Below are 18,021 nucleotides of genomic sequence, written 5' to 3' on the forward strand. Positions count from 1 at the left end.
GACAGGCATCCTTCAGTAACAACAGCACCTCCCTGCTCAGCTGGTGTCCACTGCTGTTGTCCTGGACAGAAGCAGCTTGCAGGTCAGAACCAGCCCACAGGCAGTCACTTGAGTTCTTCAATACTTACGTTGTTTCACCCACGAAGCCCCTGAACTTTACCTTCCCAGCTGAACTAAAGGGATCCCCAGCCTCCATTATGCCAAGACCTTGAGGCCTTCACCCATACATCATAATAAACAAAGCATCGAGGTAATTCTCCTCCTGGACAACCTTATTTCAGTTCCCTCCAGCAGCCTCTCTATCCCATCCCCCCCCAATAAACGTATTTCTTTTTAATCCAACAGTGAATTTCCACGAAAATAAATACCTGTTTAAAACATGCAGAGAACTGTGACCAGGAAAACATATTTAGTAATTTTTGACCAGTGACTATGAAACAAAAGACACCTCTACACTAGGAACACAAATGCACACGCACAGATCTTCACTGCAGGAAGCAACTTTCTTTTTTATTTAGTGGTTGGTCTGTATATGAAGTCCAGAAGACACAAAAAAAAACCTGTTTGGAAAAACAACTGAAACAAGAACTCACTATATCAACAGTAAATGCATCAGAATTCAGTTAGGTATTTTTGTTTCAGTTATCTCCAAGAGGAAAGCAGCAGGATGGACCCTTGCCATATAAAGGGGAAAAGCAATTCCAAGAAATATACATATGAAAAGATTTCCATTTGTGGTTGGGCAATGACCAAACTTTTTAAACTCTCCAGTTTAATTTATACTTCTTCAATAGCAGGAACTCTCTCCACCCGAAGTACAGCAGAAGCTTGTTATTACACTCACAGACCGAGCTGCGTGTTAGCATAATTGCTACAATTTGCTCACTGAAAATTCTGTTGCTATTGTTCTGTACACGAGCTGGGAAAGTGATTAAGATATATCTGCCACCAGCATGATTCATCCAACAGACATTTTTTAGTGAAGTGACCTTTATATAAAGATGACTGAGCAACTAGGCAAAGAGACATTAACCTCTATAAACAGTTCTCAGCTAACAGATCTCTCTGCTGGAAATGGCAACCAGCCTTTTTAAATTCTCTTTTTTTATTCTGATGTAGGCAAATGAACAGGCAACAAAGCAAATGCTGTTTCTCTAAAAGGCACGTGCTAGAAGCCTCAAATGCCCTCACAAATTACACCCTGCAAGATTCACGGAAATTTTTTTTCTTTCCTCAAATCTGTGGGATTCTCAATACTTCATGTAATGTATATGACTGCCAGCCAGCTGACTGAAACTGTGACAGACTGGGAGGTGATGTGTTTGCTCAGACTGCCTAGCATGTGCGACAGGATCAGGCCCTTTGCACGTACAAAAGGCCTTTTTAGCAAATTGTGAGTGAACACCAGCTCTCACTGAAATCAGGACCTGTCAGCATCCCAACCCTGCAGTTTCATAACAGTCTCCACCAAGACACACTCTCTTGTTTTCAAGACCTGGCATTCCTACAGAGCCCCACTGCGTGGCTTTCAGCTCTACAGCCATTACTAACGTTATTAAGGCATGCATCATAGAAGCATGCATATACTCAATTATTAAACATGCTTTGGAATCCTGTGGAAGCAGGAGCCCATGCTGGATAAAAACTACTCTAAGCAACAGCTTTTCATCTCTGAAACGCTCAGTCACATTTTCTAAGAATGTGTGTAGAGCACCTTGCTTATTGTCTTCCTGAAGCTTACCCCAACCAAATTCCACAGCCACATATGAGTACCAAGGCAAACGCAGCAGGTCAACTGGGATGAAAAATAATAATCCTAACACTTAGGACTTGTGTAATGCTATTCCTCTCCAAGCACTCTATAAACTCTAACTAAACATAGAAGACTAAGAAGCAGATGTGCTAGAAGCATGCTGCTGAGACTGGATTATTCTGCAAAGTTGCACCCATTAAAAAAATAAAAAATCACTGCAACACAACAAACCACAGTTCTACATTTCAGTTCAGCAAGTCACAGTTTCAGCAGGATTACACAGATGCATAAAGGCAAAATGCAGTGGGCAGAAACTGATGCACAGGAAGTTCCACCTGAATATGAGGAAGAAATTCTTTACTGTGCGAGTGACCAAGAGGTTGTGGAGTCTTCCTCACTGGAGAAATATCCACAAACCATCTGGACACAATCTTGTGCCATGTGCTCTAGGATGACCCTGCCTGAGGGAGGTTGGACCAGATGACCCACATTGGTCCCTTCTAACCTGACCCATTCTGTGATTCTGAGTCTACTGACCAACTTCTACCAAGCAATTAACTCTGTAGTGACATTATGTGCTTAAATTCCACTTGCAAGGAAAAATAGGATGCTTTTTTTCTTGCTAAGCTTTCTTTTAAGCACCCAAACAGCATCAAAACATTTTAGTAGAATATGAAATTCAGCTTCAAGAATGCCTCTGCTTCAAGCAGATCTGCACAATTCTGCAAGAGAAAAAAGCAACTCTTCTTGTTTGCCTTAGAATCAACTCATCTATAGAAGCACCCTGAATTCTAACCTGCTGCAGACATCAATTAGAAACTTAATAGTTGTGTGCTGCCTGCAAAGCCATTATTACCAGCAGTAACATATGAGGCTGAACAAAATCAACTAGACAGCACTCAGACTGTAACTGTAGATGAACTGATTGTTACAGAAGTCATCATCTGACTTGAAAACCTAGTGCTCTGATCTGAAACCCCAAATTTACTGGGTGTGAAATGAACTAGCACACCAACATGCACACTACTAAGGAAATGGAAGCAAAACTGCCTGATACATGTTTGTTTTCTAAGCAAGGGGTGGCTGTGACAGTGTACGAATTGATATACACACAAAAGAGTGCAAGGTGGGCTGGCACTGAGGGTAAGGGGAGCACAGCTAAAACACATCAGTTTGACAGAATTTCTGTAAGGACAGGTAGGCTTGGCAGCCACCATGTCAACCTCTTCAAATGTGGCAAGTGGAAACAAAGGAATCCATTCTCCTGTAACTCCTTAGTTCAAGTAGAGCTGCTTTACCTTATAAGCAATAAAAGTAACTTTGTGATAGTAAATACACCCACGCTTTAAGAAATGGTCCACAAATTCAGTGCAGAATCTGACAAAAGCTAAAGCTACCTTCCCCATGGGCCCCTAAAGTACTGTCATGAGTAGCACACATGAATAAAGTTTTGAGTCTGGGCAAACAGTGTAAATATTTGACAAAACAGGATGACGCTGGCCTCACAGTTCATTAGCAACTTGTCTTTCCAGAGTGAAAATAAAGAAAAAATAAAGTTAGAATTCATTTGCCTCCCCAGAAAATAGCCCTCACCACGGAAATGCAGCTACTCACTTAGTTTGGGGTAATCCTCCAGCAGGAAATTCCACTTTCTGGTGTTCACATCTGCAATAGTTACAGCAAACAATGTCACAAGTCTCTTTCAAAAAAGACTGAATTGTCCATCCATAAGAACTTGCCCATTCATCCATATCTTCTGCTACAGATTTCAGAACTGCTTTAAAAGAATTGTTACCTTCTTCAAAATCATTTCTCCTCTGTTTGCTTTCATGTTAAGCAACCAGTTTGGAGAAGATTTAAAATTACAAGCACACATCTAGAACTGGTATCACCAGAGCAAGCCAAGGTCAGCTCTCCAAATGAACCACAGTAATGAACCCATCCGCTCAAGAATTTTGGCAACCCCTTTCTTTTCCCTGCAAGAAGGGATGGAGAATGTGCATGAAGGTTCCCATTTGTTAACCAACAAACTCTGGCTTCAAACAGTAGAACAATAACTTTCAGTTGTACCTCTGTACTCTACAATTGACATGCTCAGGAGGGTACAAAGGAAATTCACCAATTCAACAATATCCAAAATGTAACATCATGCCAGACCTATCTGGCAGGTTTATCTCTGGATAGCACCTGCCTACAACATCCAGGGAAACAGGGTGAATCCTGAATCAGCTGAACAATGAGCCAGGTGAGGCCCTGCCCAAAGAACAAGCAATCTGGAATTTGTTCTCTATGCTGTCACTGACCTGCTGTGACACTCTGTGCCTCGTTCCCCAAATTACAAGGGGAAAAAAATTATATTTATCATTGAAATCTGAATGCCAATATAAAAAGTACTCTACAGTTACACTTGCCTCAAAAATATTGGTAAAACTGCTGGTAAATTAAATCTGCCCAGGCAGTTGCAGCCATTATACGCCAGAGTAAAGCAGGATAAGAGAATGTCCAACTGCATTTGATAATAAAGGCAAGAACTTCACACGGTCTCCATATTGCTGGCAAATTATCAGCACATCCCACCTCAACAGTAAATGTCATCATGTTGGGTTCTGAAATATCACCTTGGCTAACAGGCCCAGGAGACATGTTCTGCCATGAGATAAAATGCTGGACACAGATACAGCACTACAACAGAACTACAAGAGCTCTCAAAATCTTCACCAAAGCACAATCTCTTATGCTCTTTCAGAGGGATGTACTCTCACAATCTGTCTTCTCTGAAGTAAGAGCAGCCCCAACAAGGTCATTAAAAAAAAGCAAAAAAACCCCATGAGACTCACCATAATTTCTGGAATCCATCTGTTTGAACACTCCAATCACTTCTGCAGAATACCCAATATCAACCTCAAATCGCAAGCGCGAGATCAGCACACACTTCCCTTGGACAAGGGCTGAGGGTTTTTTCCAGTTCTTACACATCTTCAAGAGGGATTTCACATCAACCCCACTGCCAATGAAATGAGAGCCTGATGCCAAGCCAACTGCATTTTCTCCTTCCAGCGGTTCCAGAACTACTGATGAAAGTTGATTCGCTGCTTCCACTAGGGATAAAAACATGAGAGACAGAAAAGAATGAATGACAGAGAACACCAGTAAACTGAAGATGCATAGGATACTTGGGGAAGAAAAGGGACAAGAGGATAACAAACCATGCACCTTCAAGTTGAAAAGGATTCCCTCCTTTCACTCACAGGGACAAAGACTAGAGAGAGGAATGGCCTGGAGGAGCAGATTGGTGGGATTTTCCACAGAGAATGCAGACATGGCAAAGGGAATGTATGACAGTAGGTGAACAAGGCCCTGTCCAGCATTGTCACTGCATTAGGCTCCTTCTCTGTCAGCAATCCTAACATGTGGCTCACTAAGCCAGGGCAAGCAATCTGCAGAACTACATTTAGCAGTAAATTGCACACAGCCATACAGCATTTTCACTTACAAAATCACAGGGACAGAGGCATGGTGATCAATGGTACATGCCTGAAAAGATGGGAAAGTGCTTCTGTAAACAGCAAAGGAGAAAGATCTAAAAATACCTGCCTCCTGCCAATGTCTGATAGGCAATCTCATCTAGGAAGAACACTGCATATTCACAGTGCTACAGGAAGGAAACTAGTCCAAATTCCTAAATTATTTTTGTTACAACTTAAGTTCATCACCCTTTATTCTACTGTGTCTTACAGTGAGGCTTGTACTGTCTTGACCAGCCACCTGCACTCCTGCCTTACCCATTGCTAGCAACCACCTCTGTCACGCCAGGGCATGGAGAGAGAAGGGATGCAGCATTTTACAGCTGCTAGCCTGAGAACACAGCTATCCACATAATAAATGTGCCACTTGTTCCTGTGTTGCTCAGCCAATCTATACCCATGTGTTGTCTCCATTATTATAACTGAACTCTGATGGTTAAGCTACAGGAATAACTTTTCTTGTATTTTTTTACAGCACCAAAATAGTGCAATTTGTCCCCAGGACTCCAACTCACAGGTACTACAGTAACACAAAGATTCACAAACATCTCCAGAGTCCATTAGACTTAAGAGCAGGAGATCACCAAGCACATTCTGCCTCCATGTATTTGTGAAGAGGCAACTTCCCCTATCTGGTAGCTGTTTAGAGCAGATCCAGGCGAATCCAGTCCTTTGAGCATTGACCTGCACATCATGATCCACTCTGCTTCTTTTTAAACAGTCCAGCTAACTGATATGCAACAAAATATACAAAATTTAAGTTCAGTGGTCAAGATCTGAAATGGGAGAAGGAAATTCAGACAGTTTCTTCCTAACCAGTTAATAAATATACCGTTTGGATTTAATCCAATCTTATTTTAAGATAAGCGACTTCCAAAATAAATCCAAGTATTTGAGATTTCTACTCCAAATAAAAAGTTTAAGAGCATCCTGTGAAAGTAATTTTTAAAGTAGAAGAATAGGAAACCACCAATTTAGACTTTCTCCTGCAAATGCACTAAGCAAAACATTTCAGATGCTACTGTTAGATCTCACCTCTACAACTAATACTGAAAGAAAATGGGGGAAAAAACGTGTATTTTATTCTTATTTCAACATTTGTTTCTAGGCTTGACTGCGTGTTTAAATTATAGCGCAAAGAAAGAAAGGTGATACAAGACCACATTACTCAGAAGAACTAAATTAAGAGTGGGAACTTTTAAAATAATTGTTTTACACTGTCAAGACTTCAAGGCCCTTTTAATTCAGTTCCCTTTTCTCAGACTATTTTTCCACAATTTCATTGCCCAATATTGATCACATACTGTCTTCACTTGTAAACAGGAACTTTCCACAGAGTACTCATATATTTGATAGCTTTAAGGAAAAATGTCTGATTTCTAAAAGCCATCCTCTTCATTTGCAAGCTCCTTGGTGCAGACTCTGCTCTCATCTGTACTCGATACAATTCAAGCAAACCAGCAGCATTTAAATTATAAATGTGTGGCAACCCACATGGGAAGCTAAAATACCAGCACTCAACTGTGGCTTTTCAAAGTGCTCAACACAGGCCTAATTCTGTTCCCACTGAAATCAATAGTGATTTATCACTCACTTCAATACAGTGTGCTTTTGAAAAGCTTACCTGAAGTGTTTGCCTCTATCATCTCTCAATCTTTCCAGAACAAAATGATAGGAGAGGGAAAAAAAGATAAAGCTATCCTTGTTATGCCAAAAAAAGGCAAATCCATTTTCAGTCTCACTCAAAGCTCTGGAGAGTTACCCTTTATCCTTTTATGACACACAAAATTAACAGGAAAAGTGTTTCAAAAGAGCTATTTAAAAAGAAAATACATGAATGGATGCAGAAATTAAGCATTAGCCACTGGAACACACTCAATTCTCAATACAAATTCAAATGAAGTACCAGCACAGCAGATAATTTTCCTACGATCTTCTTGGTTGCTGAAGAACTCAGCAATGGCAGAAGAAGTTTAACCCGTGCTTGGTATTTAGATTACATGAAAAATTAAATTATTTCTAATCAACTACAAAGTGTCAGAAAAATGCTATGAGCTAGATGCCTAAAAGATAGGCATTATCTTTGAGTAGCACTACTTTTATTATCCAAGGCAATAACAGAGCTAAATAATAACTAAGGAAGGCAGGGGAAGGGGGGTATGTGTCAAGATTTCAATGCTTTTTTATCATTAAACAACCAATTTACTTACTGAGACTGTGGTAATCTCCCAAGCTGAAATTCCATTTTTTCATAGCAGGATCTAAAATAGGGTAGAATATGGATCATTTGAGGTAGAAAAAAGTGGTGGTATGCAATGTTCATGTGAGGTAAGAGAATTAAATCTACTCGTGCAAACTTTTTGCCATATATCTGAAAACCAGTTATACTCAGTTATAACAGTTCATAGCTACGTGACACCAAAAAAAGCCATAGGGCATATCAGTATCAAAACAAGAAGAATGCAGTAGCCATTCACAGGGATCAGCAACACATGGGGGAAACAAAAGTAGAATATAGCAAATAAAGGCGGGGGGAAAGATCAGAAGCAAGCCAAAAGGCGGAGATTCCGCTGCTTTCCGTAACCCAGTTAACAGAATCAGCTTATCAACTCTGAACTACAGCAGAAGTGACCCTATCAATTTATGAATAACTTCTCTTCCTTCACTCCCTAAAGACTCTGACCAGCTGCTGCCACTAAATTTCTCAGAGCACTGTTCATAAAGCAAGGCTTTTGATTTCTTTTCTAAATCCAAGCTCAAGCTATTTATACCCAAAATTTCTATCCCATTTCATCTGTCTTTATTTTTTTAGGCCCCATTAATACCACCTATTCCACCCCAGCAATAGGTGCACTGGTAGGTGCATATAGCAACTACAATTGCAGCAGATGCGAAAACTTCAACCCAATGTAACACAGAGATAGCAACAAACAAACAATTCTTACCATAGGCTTTGCTTGGTACCTTCTTAAACACAGTAACAAGTTCAGCATTATACCCTATTTCAACCTGGAATCTGTCTTCCCCATATTTCACACATTTTCCTTTTGTAACATTATTTGCTTTCTTGCCAGAGGCAGTTTCAAAGGTAGAGTCCACACCAGCAGAGTTGGTCAGCTTCTGCATCCTACCACTGGCCTGAGAGACAAAACCTTCCCCTCTTCTTTCTGTCAGTCTGCTTGTGTTTATCAGCATTTCTGAATCACTTGGGGCGGCACTGCTTGATGGTAAAACACATTTTATGGCAGATTTGTTCAGACTTTGTAAATTTTTACTATCGTCAGGGTGCATGTTATCAATTAATCTAGGATGAGATGATTCTGTGGAGTTTTTGAAAGCTGGGTAGCATTTGGACTGCTGGAAGGTCCCAAGATTAATTAAAGCTTGTTGTCCATGTTCCTGACTACCAGCATCCAAGTAACATTTATGGGAATAACTCAGAGAATTTGGGATCATTGTAGGGAAACGCTTAAGGCCACTTGCTTGTTCCGAGTCCTCTGAACAATTCTTTTGCTGCTCCCTTTGTGAACCAGCCATCTGTTGGTTTGCAGTGTAATGGTTATAACCTTTCTGAAGATAGCTCTTCTGCTCCACAGGATTGTTTGGATTCTGTTGGTGCTGGCTGGTGAACCTGGCATGGTTGTTTTCTTCCTTTGAGTTTCCCTGATTGCCTGGGCTCTGTTCTTTCACCTGAGGTGCAGCAATCCCCACCTGCGCAGCTCTCTGGACTGCCAGCCTCTCTGCTCTCCGAGCCAAAGCTATCCGCCGATTCTCTTCAATTCTCCTCTTTTGTTCCTCTGTAAGGCCTGACGACATCTTCAACAATTCAAATAATAAATCTGCACCAACACTACATCGGGAATTAATCACAGAGGCTAATTACAGAGGCACCTGCTTCTTTACAGGAACGGGGGCCAGTCTACTAAAAAAAAAAAAAAAAGAACACCAACAAATAGAGACAGGAAGTTTCAACTCAGTTCCCCCAAATGATTATTGTATTGATAACTCAGTATTATTAGTGATTGACTATTACTGTATCTGATCCTACACAAATATCTGGTAGTATAGCAAAGCTGTCAGACCAAGGTTCAGTCATTATCAGCAAGTAGATGGTGACAACCATTGATGCCAGTCCCATGTAGATAAAACATACAGAAAAAGGAGAAAACCCCTATCCCACTACAGTTCTGAGCACTCTTGTCTGCAAATCCCACAGAACTGATGAAACAGCAAAGCACAGGGACACACTGCACTGCAGAGCCAGCTCTAAAAAGGTAAACGCAGGCAAAGCAATACATCTCTGCACAGTGTTGTGGAAATGTGTCCTATTTCAGGTACCCATCAGCAAAGATGGAACGATGGCCATTCTACCTGTTCACCTTTAGCTCTTTGGGTACCTGACAGAGCGTGGCAGATACATATTGAACCCCAAAGGGCAGAGTCGGCTCCTGCCTTGAGAAAGGCAGCTCACGGATAGAAGCGCAGACCCGGTTCCCGCGACATCTCCCAGGAGCCGGCCTCGCTCCATCTCCTCTCCACCTCATGCCCCGGGGGCCGCCCGCCCGCTCCAGCCCTCCATTCACGCACATTCCTCACCACCCCGGGAGCGACCTGCTCCCTGCCCGCTCCTCTCCCATGCGGCGGGCAGGCTCCCGTCCCAAACTCCACGGAGGTCCCGGCCCGCGGCCCGCGGCCCGCTCCCCGGCCCTCCCCGCCGCCAGGGACCCCCCGCCGCCCCGCGGGGTCCCCGGCGCTGCCGCCCGTCCCCGGGCGCGGGGGCTGCGCCGCGGTGCCCGCCCGGCCCCGGGGACTCCGCCGCCCCTCGCTCACCCGCCAGCGGGCGCACCCCGGGACCCGCCGAGGGACTACACCTCCCAGCAGCCCCCGCACCACTGCCTGGCGGCACCGAGCGGGCGGCAGCGCGCGGTGTGACGGGATACAAGCGGCGCGGGGCGCGCAGGGAGCTGGGAAGTGTAGTCTCATGCTGAGGGCGCCATGTCGGGGCCGCTGCGGTGGTTACACCGGAGCAGGCGGGGGTCCAGGGGCCGCCCCTGCCACCCGCTTGCCCCTGTTCGGTTCAGGGCCACATACGGGATGCGGGGAGTCTGCTACCGGCCCCAGGCCGAGGGTTTGCCCCAGCCAGCACCTGGTGCTGCACGGACGGAGCAGGGCACCCTCGCTGGCTGCCCCTTCTGAGCGATCTGGCACACCAGCGTGTGTGGCTCTTAACTGGAGACTGAGTGGGGAGTAAACGCTGGAGGTGATATGTGAGAAGGGGTGACAACGCTTGTCAGTACTGAGGAAGGAGTCCACCCCGGGTATTAGGAGCAGTAGCTGACATTTGTGCAAGGCCACTCTCTGACATTTTTGAACAGTGGTGATCACAGAATCAATTAGGTTGGAAAACATCTCTGGGATCATTGAGTCCTATCTGTGACCAAACACCACCATGTCAACTAGACCATGGCACCACGTTCCACATCCAGTCTTTCCTTAAACACTTCCAGGGATGGTGACTCCGCCACTTCCCTTGGCAGTCCATTCCAATATCTAATCATCCTTTCTGTAAATAAATTCTTCCTATGTCCAATCTAAACCTCTTGTGGCACAGCTTAAGACTCTGTTCTCTTGTTCTGTTGCTGGTTGCCTGGGAGAAGAGGCTTTAGCCCACATGGGTACAACCTCCTTTCAAGTAGTTGTAGAGAGTGATAAGGTCATCCTCGAGTCTCCTTTTCTCCAGGTTGAACACCCCCAGCTCCCTCAGCTGCTCCTTACAAGACGTGTTCCAGACCCTTCACCAGCTCTGTTGGCCTTCTCTGGACACGCTCCAACACCTCAATGCCCTGCCTGAATTGAGGGGCCCAGAACTGGACACAGCACTTGAGGTGTGGCTTCAGCAGTGCTGAATAGAAGGGGCAATCACTTCCCTAGTCTTGCTGGCCACACTATTCCTAATAAAGGCCATGATGCCACTGGCCTTCTTGGCCATGTGGGCATACACACTGGTTCATGTTCAGCAGCTGTCAACCAACACCCCCAGGTCCTTTTCTGCTGGGCTGCTTTGCAGTCACTGTTCCCCTAGCCTGTAGTGCTGCCTGGGGATTATTGTGGCCAAAGTGCAGGACCCAGCACTCGGTCTTGTTCAACCTCAGCCCATCAATCCAGCCTGTCCAGATTCCTCTGCAGAGCCTTCCTGCCCTCCAGCAGAGCGACACACTGACCCAACTTGGTGTTATCCATGAATTTGCTAATGGTCAGCTTGATCCCCTCATCCACATCATTGATAAAGATGTTAAACAGGACTCGGCCCAACACTGATCCCTAGGGGACATCACTAGTGACCGGACAGATGAGGGGATGTGCCTGGAGGCTGGAAGAAGGCAGATGTCAGAGCTATCTACAAGCAAAGGAAGACACAGGAAACTACAGGTCTGTTAGTCTTACTCCAGACCCTGGGAAAGTAATAGAGTGAGTCTTCTGAGAGACTATTGCAAACCAAATGAAGCAGGTGACGGGGAAGGCCAGCACAGATTTACTAAAAGCGAATCATGGCAGACTAACCTGATCACGTACAGCAAAATAACATTTTTTGTCTACCTGAGGAAGTAGCTTCCTCATGGACAAACTGACCAGATACAGACTGGAGGGGTGGTCTCTGAGATGGATAGGAAATTGGCTCACAGGCCACATGCAGAAGGCAGTGATCAATGGGTTTTATTCAGGCTGGCAACCTGTCACAAGAGGGATCCCTCAGGGATCAGTACTGGGCACACGCTGTTCAACGAATTGTACTGGAAGAGGTTTCATCTTGACGTGAGACAGAAACTTTTTTCATTGAGAATAATCAATCACTGAAACAACCTCCCCAGGGACATGGTGGAGTCCTCATCACTGGAAGTTTACAAGATCCAATTGGACAGGGTGATAGATAACCTCATCTAGGCTCTCTTTCCCACAAAAGGTTAGTCTAGATGGTCTTTTGAGGTCTCTTTCAACCTGAACTCGTTTATGATTCTGTGAACACCTTCATAATAAGGTACCTTCACTCATATGTGCTTCAAAGTTAAAATAAAAGGGCCTCCCATGGTTCTAATTACACATGGGTCTGGATTACACACATCAAGATGCCCTTCCTGGACAGTCATGATCCCCATGTGCATGACCAGAGCAGTAACTGGGGAGAAAGCAGAGGAAAGGCCCTGGGGAGCACCAGAACCTCCTCCCATCTCAAAATTTTACTCTGCCCAGTGGCAGGTCCGGAGCTGCTACCCCTGTCCCCAGATACCATTTTCTTCTGCCTGACAGATCCTTTGGCTAGAGACACTGAAGCCAGCTGGCTGTTTCACAGTTTATTCATTCTTCTCTTTGCTGGTTAATTAGAAAGGGTTATCATTAAATTGCTTCCTGATTAAGCAGCAGTGACTGCCATTAGTCAGGAGCTTGTCAGCCTGAGAAAAACAAGGCAGGCAGCAAGAACAAGGCGCGACTTGACACACGCCACAACATGGAGTGCTGTTACCTGGGAATCACACGCACGCAGACGTGAGCACATCACATCCACACGGGCACTCACAAACACACTGCTTTTAAAGAAAACCATAGGCTAAAGAGAGATTGGGTCCAAGGTTACATCCCACCATCCCTTAAGAGAAAAAGTCAAACCTTTTTTCAGGTTCCTGGTCCCCTCACTGCAGAGCGGTTTGCTAGAAAAGGATGCTCAGCACCATGGTCTCTGTCCAGATCTTCCTCCTTTGCCCTTTCTTCCCATGCAGACTCCAGCTGGCTACACAGCAGAGAGAGAAAGGAATGGACAAGAGACCTTTTTTTTCTCCTCCTTGTCACATTTTTAACTGCCTAAAGTTAAACCAGATCCCAGTGTCACATATGGGCAAGAGAGAGAACATGCAGAGCATAATCCTGCAACTGTTTCCAGCCACCTTTTCCCTGCCAGCAGCTATCAAGTTCCAGGTCTCTGTTGATGGCTCCTTATGCTTTGGGAGATCTCAGGGGAAAAAAAATAAACTTGGGAAAAGTGGAGAAAAGCCCCATCCAGGGACTGTCCTCAACTCATGAAAACTTTGAGAGCAGAGCATCATTTGCAGAGAGCCCTTGGGTTGCACGGTCAGGCAGACACAGACAGACGTTGAAGCATTTGCTCCATATGGCACAGCTTCAGCAAGACACAAGGAACAGCCCGGCCATGCAGAGAACAGACCTACAAAATGAGAGGCCATTTGCGAGCAGTTTGCTGGTAGCACTCCAGGTGTCCCTTCAGTCAGAACATGCTTCCAGCAGTGGCTTGGACTCATCTTCCACATACTGGGTCAGGGAGCAGAGATGCAGGGTGAAAATCCTGGGAAGACTAGAAGGGTTAGCACACCCCAGCTCTGCTGCAGAGAAAATGGTTCACCCCCCGTATGAAGAAATGCTCCCACCAGTGAAAAAACTTAAGGAAATGAGATTCTCAGTGCTGTTCTTACCAGGATCTTGCTATCGCTTGGATCATGCTCTAAACATCTCCTTATGGGCTGGGTTGGCTGGTCCTGACTGCTGGCTTGAAATGAGCCAGAACTGCCTGTGTGTATGTCTTATATGAACAACAGCTAGTGTCTGAAATACGACTTATCCAGGGCTCCAGAGCTATTCTGGAATCTTGTGAATTGTCCTTTGAGAGGTTTTGAGCTGCTCTTTGGAGGTTCTACTGCTGTCATATTGAATGTATTTGCCCCATTTCACCACCTTGCCAACACACCTTGGTGGTTCTCCACATGAACAGGGCTGGCTTCCTTCCTCCTGGATGTGTGGCCAGCCTGCACTCTGCTGGGGCTGAATTGCATGCAGAGCTGCTGTCTGTAGCAAAGATAGAACTGGAAATCAGCCCAGGCTAACGACCCTGAGATGCCCCAGCTTCTTGCAGGATTTTGGTAGCCCACACTGAGCTCAGAGATACCATAACCAGTGCCCAAACGTACCAGTCTTTGACGAACTGTGAAGAACTTGTAGCTGCACTTTCTAAAATAAATTTATCCTGTGCTCTTGAGCCTTTTAAGTTTCTTCCCAGCTAAAACCAGTCAAGTGGCTGGACTGGGAACATGCAGGTCAGCTCTTCAGAGAACGTCTTGGGGCAGGAGAGCCAGAAAAAAGCCACTGGACTGGCAGAGCTGCTTCTGGTTGGAGAAGCCTTTCTTTTGGGCTGCTACTCTTTATAGGACCTTTATAGGTTGTGGGCTTGTGCTTCCTCTGCTCTGGTTTGGGATCCTCAGCAAGGTCTAAGCTGCCTAATGGGCAACCAGAGCCCTGGGCTTAGAGGGCCAGGGCATGCTTTGCTTTGGGGAGATGCAGACCCTGCATCCTCTACCATTCCCTGGATTTCTTTTCTTACGTAACTGTTAATTCACTCTACTTTCCCTCTGCCACTGAGGCACATCAAGGACCATGGCCTGCTGGCCCATCTGACAGTCCAGGCCCTTTCACTGAGCATCTTTGTAGGACCAAAGACAAAATGTGGAGTTTGGTGAATCCTGCTGCTCTTGAAACTCTGATGAAAGAGGATCTGTAGAGGCTTTTCTGTGAGGTTTTCTAGCATGAGAAGGTAGCTCCCCTCCTCTGACTGCCAGCTCAGTGAAGACCACTTCTTTTCCCCTGCTTTTTGGCGATCCAGTACAAGAAAAATTAGTCACCCTCCATTCCTTTGAAGCAGCCTCTTTTATCTACACAGCTTGTTCTTCTCTGGCATGCTGAAACCTTCCTGCTCTTGTTTATAGTACAACCCCTCCAACAGATTGCAGGGTCTCTTTTCTGCCTTCTGTCCTTTTTGGCTAGATTCCTCTCCCCAGCTCCAGTCCAGAGCAATGGTCTGCACAGCACATGGTCCCGCTCTGCTGCCAGGCCACTGCCTCCCCACAGGGCTGCTGCAAAGCTGAGCTGACTCGTGATCTTTTGTGTGATGCAGCCCAGGTGTGGGGAGCAGTTCATTGGCACCCAGAACAAAGATTTAAAAGAGAAAAAACCACATATCCTACAGTGAGATGCAAACAGTGTTTCCAGACCTTCTGAGTTGCCAGCATTTAACACAATGTCTGATCCAGCTGGCGTGTGGGCACTGGCAATGTGGACTCTCCGATGTCTTATGCTTAAGATGAGGGCAGAGCACACTCCTCTGCTTTACACAACTGGTTGGGGTTTTTTGTCCAGATGCTGAACAGAACTTTATCTTCGTGAAACACGGTTGAACTGGCAGAAGGGTCAAAAGTTAGAGGGAAAGGCTTTTTGTGTGCACACAATTTAACTGCATAGGTTGTATTTCTTTAGGAAATGAGGTTAAACAAACCAAAGTTGCATTCCTAGTTCTATTCTGGAACTTAAATTACCAGCCTGGTTTTCAAGCTCAGAATGAGCAGCTAATCCTATGGGCTCAGTAGTGATATGAAGCCAACTTTTGAGGTCCTATTTGTTAATGCTAGCCACAGTTCTCTGCCCTTTCTTCTCCTGGTGCATGAGAGACCCAGAGATATAGAGAAATCCTTTAAGCAGTAGAATCAGAGGTCACTGATGTAAAATAATTAACACCAATGTAATATTAATGGTCCTTTGTCCTTTCACAGGAGCAGCATCTTTCCATGAAGGATCTCAATGCACATTCCAGACCAAGAGGAGTTGGCAAAGCAGCTCTGGAGCTGTGTGTGATGCAGTCTGATGACAAGGCTTCCAAGAAACAGACCCAGGCTTGTGGCATGCTCAAGATTTTCCTAAAAGCCCTGAGCTTACAGTGGGTTCTGATACAATTGTTTGACATCCTCTGCTGTGACTTAGATGGGAGCAGCATAAGACCACTGCTGAGATTAGAAATGTGGACTCAGTGCAGGACTCTATTCTACCTCAGACTCCACTCAACCAATGACGCAGGAAGGGTCTCTCTCCTCTTAGAAACCTCTGTGAATGCAGTGCTTAGAAAGTGAGCCAGAATCTGGCCTTGATAAACAGCACTCTTAAGCACACGCTCAACTTGAAGTGTGTGCTTAAGCTTGTTAAGCTTGCTCCTTCAACAGAGAAGACTTTCCTTTATCTTGGGAGTCTCATCTGCTACAGAAGGGGGAAGTCACAGTGTGATTTTTTTGTTACATTTTGTATAGCAGCCTGATCTAGAAAACACTTGCTGTCAGCTGTGGTATTTTGCTACCAGCTTGTCTCAGTGCATTCCACTGGGCTTCATGGGATAGCAATTATTCCACAACAGGGAGTGCTCTTGAAGTGTCAGGGCAGTGCACTCACAAGGTGCTGCTGCGGTTGCCTGTACGTCTCTTATTATAAATAACAAGGGTCATAGGCAATGGGAATGCACGTGCTTTATGTGGGGAAGGTATTTTCCCATTTTGATAGCCAGATCCTGAGATGCAGTTATAAAGGTTCTGTTTAAAAGAATGTGACTACAGAAAGCAGATGCCCATCAAGTTAAATAAGGAATTTAATTAGCCAGCATTTTATCTTGTTTTCAGCAACATGATGACAAATCGCATCTTAATAAAATAGCATTAGGGAGCAGCACAATTCCAGTGCTTCGGGAAATGAGAAGCAGTATAAGTTACAGGCCTGTTCCCACCAAAGAAGTCATTCTCATTCAGAAATCTGACATGCTGTTAAGATGGATAGTGTTTTAGCAAAATGGTCCTCTGGCATTTAGAAAGATTTACGCCACTTTTGGCTTTAAAAGGCTTAATACAGTGTGGTGAGGGAGAAGGAGTGGCATGAATAGCTCAAGGGACTGGTAGTGCAATTAATATTTTTTTATTCCTGTGGTGGCACAGGTATGCAGGGTTTTCACAGGTGAGTAGAACAAAGTTGTACTTTCCCCAGCGGAGTTATAACTAAACATAGATGTTATACACTGTAGCACAAGTAACGAGTTTAGTGTTTGTCATGTAGGCAAAAATTCAACTATAAGCACACATGTGATGTTTTGTGTAACATCCAGAGGACAGTTCTTGCCTAACCTTGAGAAGGGTTCATGAAGGATCCACAGAAAGTTTGCCTGTCATGGTTTGAGAAAGTTTGTCTAAACTCAACTTCTGGGACTCAAGAAACTACTGTTGTCTGGAATATTTATGTCCAGTAAAAAGGATTACAAAGCACAAGAATTATAACAATAAAAAATGAGGAGATTTAGCTTAATAATACAAGAATAAAGGAAATACTTCTCCCATTCAGCATGGTTGCCCACTGAATCCTTTCTTTTGCCTGTACTAGGCGTCAGACCCAGGTTTTAGGTGATAGATCGTGTGATCATGTGATTATCACATAACTGTCCACTGTAAAATGCACATTTTGATTCTAGGTGATATTGTGGGGCAATACATTTCCCTTGCTGATCATATGTTTTAACAACAATTATTTCTGATGGTCTATTTGACATTTTCCATCTCTCATATTCAGTGGTTGCTCCATAGCTCTTATATTAGGAAAGGAGAAAAGTGCAAGAGTTGTCTGATTGGATCTCCTGTCATGTGAGGGTGCACACATACACAGACAGTACACATATTGAGTTTATACACATGCACATATTATGTACATACAGATATATGTACTTCCTGATAGAGTAATCTCCTGGGTTCATGATTTAGTGTACTAAACTGAGATTATGCTGCTATTGCTGAGAACAGAAATACCTCCAAAGTTTGTTGATGAATTGGGAGTTTTCTGCCAGAAACTTCTTGGCCTGCATTTAGTTGGGATGAGGGTTGAGAGCTG

General features: G+C 44.5%; 1 protein-coding gene across 4 annotated transcripts in view; it reads right to left on the reverse strand.

Moving 5' to 3' along the window:
- Positions 1-10,190, reverse strand: part of SMARCAL1 (SWI/SNF related, matrix associated, actin dependent regulator of chromatin, subfamily a like 1) — a 37,917-nt gene extending 27,727 nt beyond the window's left edge. Inside the window, exons 1-5 of one of the 4 annotated variants that reach the window (XM_032693167.1) lie at positions 10,108-10,190; positions 8,223-9,196; positions 7,488-7,538; positions 4,591-4,851; positions 3,368-3,418 (exon numbers count right to left, since the gene is read on the reverse strand). In XM_032693167.1, the coding sequence (XP_032549058.1) occupies positions 3,368-3,418; positions 4,591-4,851; positions 7,488-7,538; positions 8,223-9,093 (1,234 nt within the window). In that variant the 5' untranslated portion in view covers positions 9,094-9,196; positions 10,108-10,190. Of the gene's footprint in view, positions 1-3,367; positions 3,419-4,590; positions 4,852-7,487; positions 7,539-8,222; positions 9,200-9,864; positions 9,959-10,107 lie in introns of those variants that run through there. The other 3 variants (XM_032693168.1, XM_032693169.1, XM_032693170.1) reach the window with 3 other exon arrangements.
- Between the last annotated feature and the right edge of the window lie 7,831 nt (positions 10,191-18,021).

The sequence above is a fragment of the Chiroxiphia lanceolata genome, chromosome 7, assembly GCF_009829145.1.
Source record: "Chiroxiphia lanceolata isolate bChiLan1 chromosome 7, bChiLan1.pri, whole genome shotgun sequence".
NCBI classification, from domain to species: Eukaryota; Metazoa; Chordata; class Aves; order Passeriformes; family Pipridae; genus Chiroxiphia; species Chiroxiphia lanceolata.